This window comes from Pongo pygmaeus, chromosome X (assembly GCF_028885625.2).
Source record: "Pongo pygmaeus isolate AG05252 chromosome X, NHGRI_mPonPyg2-v2.0_pri, whole genome shotgun sequence".
NCBI lineage: Eukaryota > Metazoa > Chordata > Mammalia > Primates > Hominidae > Pongo > Pongo pygmaeus.
In genome coordinates this window covers 6,917,942-6,921,736 of record NC_072396.2, presented here as the reverse complement: position 1 = coordinate 6,921,736, position 3,795 = coordinate 6,917,942, and the positions used below count along the sequence as shown (strand labels likewise).

The 3,795-nt window shown below is 46.1% G+C and overlaps 1 protein-coding gene across 1 annotated transcript; it reads left to right on the top strand.

Moving 5' to 3' along the window:
• The first annotated feature begins 625 nt into the window (after nucleotides 1–625).
• On the top strand, nucleotides 626–1,417 carry LOC129024577 (variable charge X-linked-like). The gene is made up of 2 exons (NM_001427470.1): nucleotides 626–857; nucleotides 1,049–1,417. The coding sequence occupies exons 1-2, from the start codon at nucleotides 759–761 to the stop codon at nucleotides 1,334–1,336; spliced, it is 387 nt and encodes a 128-aa protein (NP_001414399.1). The 5' UTR covers nucleotides 626–758; the 3' UTR covers nucleotides 1,337–1,417.
• Nucleotides 1,418–3,795: the final 2,378 nt, after the last annotated feature.

Below are 3,795 nucleotides of genomic sequence, written 5' to 3'. Positions count from 1 at the left end.
CACACACACACAATATCCTGTTGGTTTAGTTTCTCCTTCTCTGAGGAAACCAGCCTGATACAGATACCCAGCTGAGCAAGTGTGTTTGCTGATCTTGACCTCTGGAAGCCAGTGCTTTAAACCATGAGAATGAAAAATTGTGAGGCACTATATAGATGCTGGGAGAAGTATGTGAGATGGAAAAGTTGTTTCATGGCAACCAAGAAGTGAATGATCCTCAAGGTGTAGCAGAGGAATTTCTAGGAGAGTGGTATGATTGACGTCTTCGTATAGCCCTCCATCCACCCCAGTTAGCATGGAGGGATTTTAGGAAGGTCATACAGAAACTGGGTAATGATGGCAGGTGTGGAGGAACAGAATGTACCACTGAATGGGAGGTCCGGGGGAAACATGTGGCGGAAATATCCTCCCTTGCCCCATGATCTGCCAAAATTGAGCATGGGGAGTTTAGGAGGGGTGACATGTCAGTTTGGGAACTATCTTTAGGGGTGCTAACCCAAATCTCCCTTTCTCCAACCAGAGCACCCTGCCTTCCTCATCAGATGTCACCCCCTCACGACTTCCTCCGCCATGTCCTGATGGTGCTTTGTGACGTGTAAGGCCTTCCTTCCCGCCCAGGGCTACCATTGGCTGGGTAGTGGAATGTTGACCAATCACAGCTCAGGGACGTGATCGCCTCATTGTCCTGGGATCGCGGGAAGGGTATATACAGGGAGCCTGGAGTTAGTTGACCGTTGCGAGACCTTGAGCTGCGGAAGATGAGTCCAAAGCCGAGAGCCTCGGGACCTCCCGCCGAGGCCAAGGAGACACAAAAGAGGAAGTCCTCTCAGCCGAGCTCCAGTGGCCCGAAGAAGAAGGTGAGTGACCCACCAAGCTCCTCCTCGTCTTCCCCTCGCCTCCTTCCTCACAAGAATCCTCTCCTGTCCTCACCTGGCACAACCCCCCAACCCGGCCCACACCGCTTCTGAGGACACGTCCCTGTTCCCGGCCTCCTCCATCCTCGTCCCTAAACCAGAGCCCTTCTGTGATCTCCCTGTTGTCTTTCCAGACTACCGAGGTGGCCGAGAAGGGAAAAGCCGCTCGTAGAGGGAGACGCGGAAAGAAAAGGGCTGCGAAAAAGATGGCGGCTGTGACGGCACCTGAGGCGGGGAGCGGAGCAGCGGCACCCGGCCCCCGTGACCAGCCCAGCCAGGAGCTCCCTCAGCACGAGCTGCCACCGGAGGAGCCAGTGAGCGAGGGGACCCAGCACGACCCACTGAGTCAGGAGACCCAGCTGGAAGAACTACCCAGTGTGTGGACGGCCGAGTACTCCCCTATATCCCCGAGCAGCGACTAAGTTCAGGCCCAGGCGCCAGACCTCAGAGATCTCACCAGCAGGGTGCTTCCCCTGCTGATGACAATAAAATGAATGTGTTGCAAACTGATCTGAGTGACTCCGTGTTCTCTGATGGTGGGGAGGGATGGAGGGAGGGAGGAAGAGGTGGTGTGTGGGGAGGGAGGGAGGGAGGGAGGAGGTGATGTGTGGGGAGAGAGGGAGGGAGGGGGGAAGAGGTGGTGTGTGGGGAGGGAGGGAGGAAGAGGTGGTGTGTGGGGAGGGAGGGAGGAAGGAAGAGGTGATGTGTGGAGGGAGGGAGGGAGGAAGAGGAGGTGTGTGGGGAGGGAGGGAGGAAGAGGTGATGTGGGGAGGGAGGGAGGGAGGAAGAGGTGGTGTGTGGGGAGGGAGGGAGGGAGGAAAGAAGAGGTGGTGTGTGGGGAGGGAGGGAGGAAGCAGTGGTGTGTGGGGAGAGACGGAGGGAGGAGGAGGTGGTTTGTGGGGAGAGAGGGAGGGAGGGAGGGGGGAAAAGGTGGTGTGTGGGGAGAGAGGGAGGGAGGGAGGGAGGAAGAGGTGGTGTGTGGGGAGGGAGGGAGGAAGAGGAGGTGTGTGGGGAGGGAGGGGGGAAGAGGTGGTGTGTGGGGAGGGAGGAAGAGGTGGTGCGTGGGGAGGGAGGGAGGAAGAGGTGGTGTGTGGGGAGGGAAGGAGGAAGAGGTGGTGTGTGGGGAGAGAGGGAAGAAGAGGTGGTGTGTGGGCAGGGAGAGAGGGAGGAAGAGGTGGTGTGTCGGGAGGGAGAAAGGACAGAAGGAAGGAGCAATTGGTATATGGGGAGGGAGGGAAGTGGGGTCCTGTGGGCTTGAGGTCAGAGGGATAGGTCACAGTTAGCCAGACAGGAGGATAAGGATTGCGTCATGGCTGAGCATTGGAGAAAACTTTCCTCTTCACAGGATGACTCCGCTTCCTGTACGGTTTGTTTCTTCATGCAGTCTTGCCAGCACATACACCAAGTACCAAGAACTGGATTCTACCTACTTAGTTTTCATTGTTAAAATACCTTTTCGTTTATAGTAACCAATGGAAGAATCGTTTCCATCGTCTTTCCTTTCAGTGTCCCCTCCCTACAATCTAATATAATTAAGAAGAAAAATTCAAAATAGAGCAAAATCTATCTATTTGATAAAAGCCTTTTTATTTTTGTAACTGAGGAGACAAAAAGTACATTTCATATTTCCATACATTAGAAATACACAGGTCTTTTCTATATATAGTAGAATTTAGTGTATACAAATATATGTAAATAAAATATAATATGCAACTATATTTACTATATACAAACCTACATAGATTATATATATTTATATATAAAATATATAAATACAAATATAGAAATATGGATTATATATTTATATATAATACACAAATATAAATACATAGATATAGATTATATATACACATGTTAGAAATACGTAGGTCTTTTCTATATATACTAGAACCTACTATACATATTTATATATTAATATGTGTATTTTTATGTTTTTGGGTAGATTATATATAAATATTTATATGTAAATATATATTTTATGTATAAATACATATATAAAACATTTATATGTAAATATATATTTTATGTATAAATCCATATATAAAACATATTTATATTTATATATTATATATAATCATTTATTTTAGAAGGTAAGGCATTAGTATTGTTCAAGCATGGTTCTCAGGCAAAAAGAGAAAAGGAAATTATCATTTTAAGAAGAAGAGTACAAAATTATCCCAATTTAATTTCCAGTTGTTACTAATTACACGGACAGAATAACTCATAGGATTAACCCTTTAATCTTATAATGAATAGCATGTTAAACTTATATGTGATTATGAAAATATGAATTTCCATATAATAAGGGTTTGAGATGTAAAGCACTAACTTTATAGGCAGTTTTCACTTGTTACATGGATTGTTCTTAAAGCTTTAAAGATGTTAAAATTAATGGTGGCTTAGAAGAGATGGTAGCATCATTTGAGAAACAATAAATGGGTTCTGTTTCATCCTTTCCTTGGTGCAGTCATGGCTTCACTGCATTAGCTTAGGAAGGGATTTCAGAGCTTTCCAAGTTGAACTTGTAGCTGCCTCCTATGAAATCCTACGAAACCTAGGCCACTATACCACAGAAACAGGGTGTTGCCCCATGTCCTGAACACCATCATTTTGTGGTATATTTCTTTTGTATTTCTTATATGGAAATACCATATAAGGATGAGCATGCTTGGTATAATTCAAATCCTGTTTATCCGCAAGGCTGTATTGACCCTGGACAATAAATATTTGTATGTTATTGATGGGAAACAAGTCCGCGTGAAAAGCTCCTGCTGTCTTTTAGGAAAGCCTATTGGCTGTGGTTGTATATCTCTTTCCAAAGGGAAATTGGTGAACTCTCTGCTGTAGTTTTTTCCATAATGACAGCATAAAAACTGAAATA

Bases quoted from the DNA above. Each gene is read 5' to 3' on its own strand.
- LOC129024577 (NM_001427470.1), top strand. From the start codon at position 759: ATGAGTCCAAAGCCGAGAGCCTCGGGACCTCCCGCCGAGGCCAAGGAG. The intron at 858-1,048 runs GTGAGTGACCCA...TTGTCTTTCCAG, and splicing joins CCAGTGGCCCGAAGAAGAAG to ACTACCGAGGTGGCCGAGAA.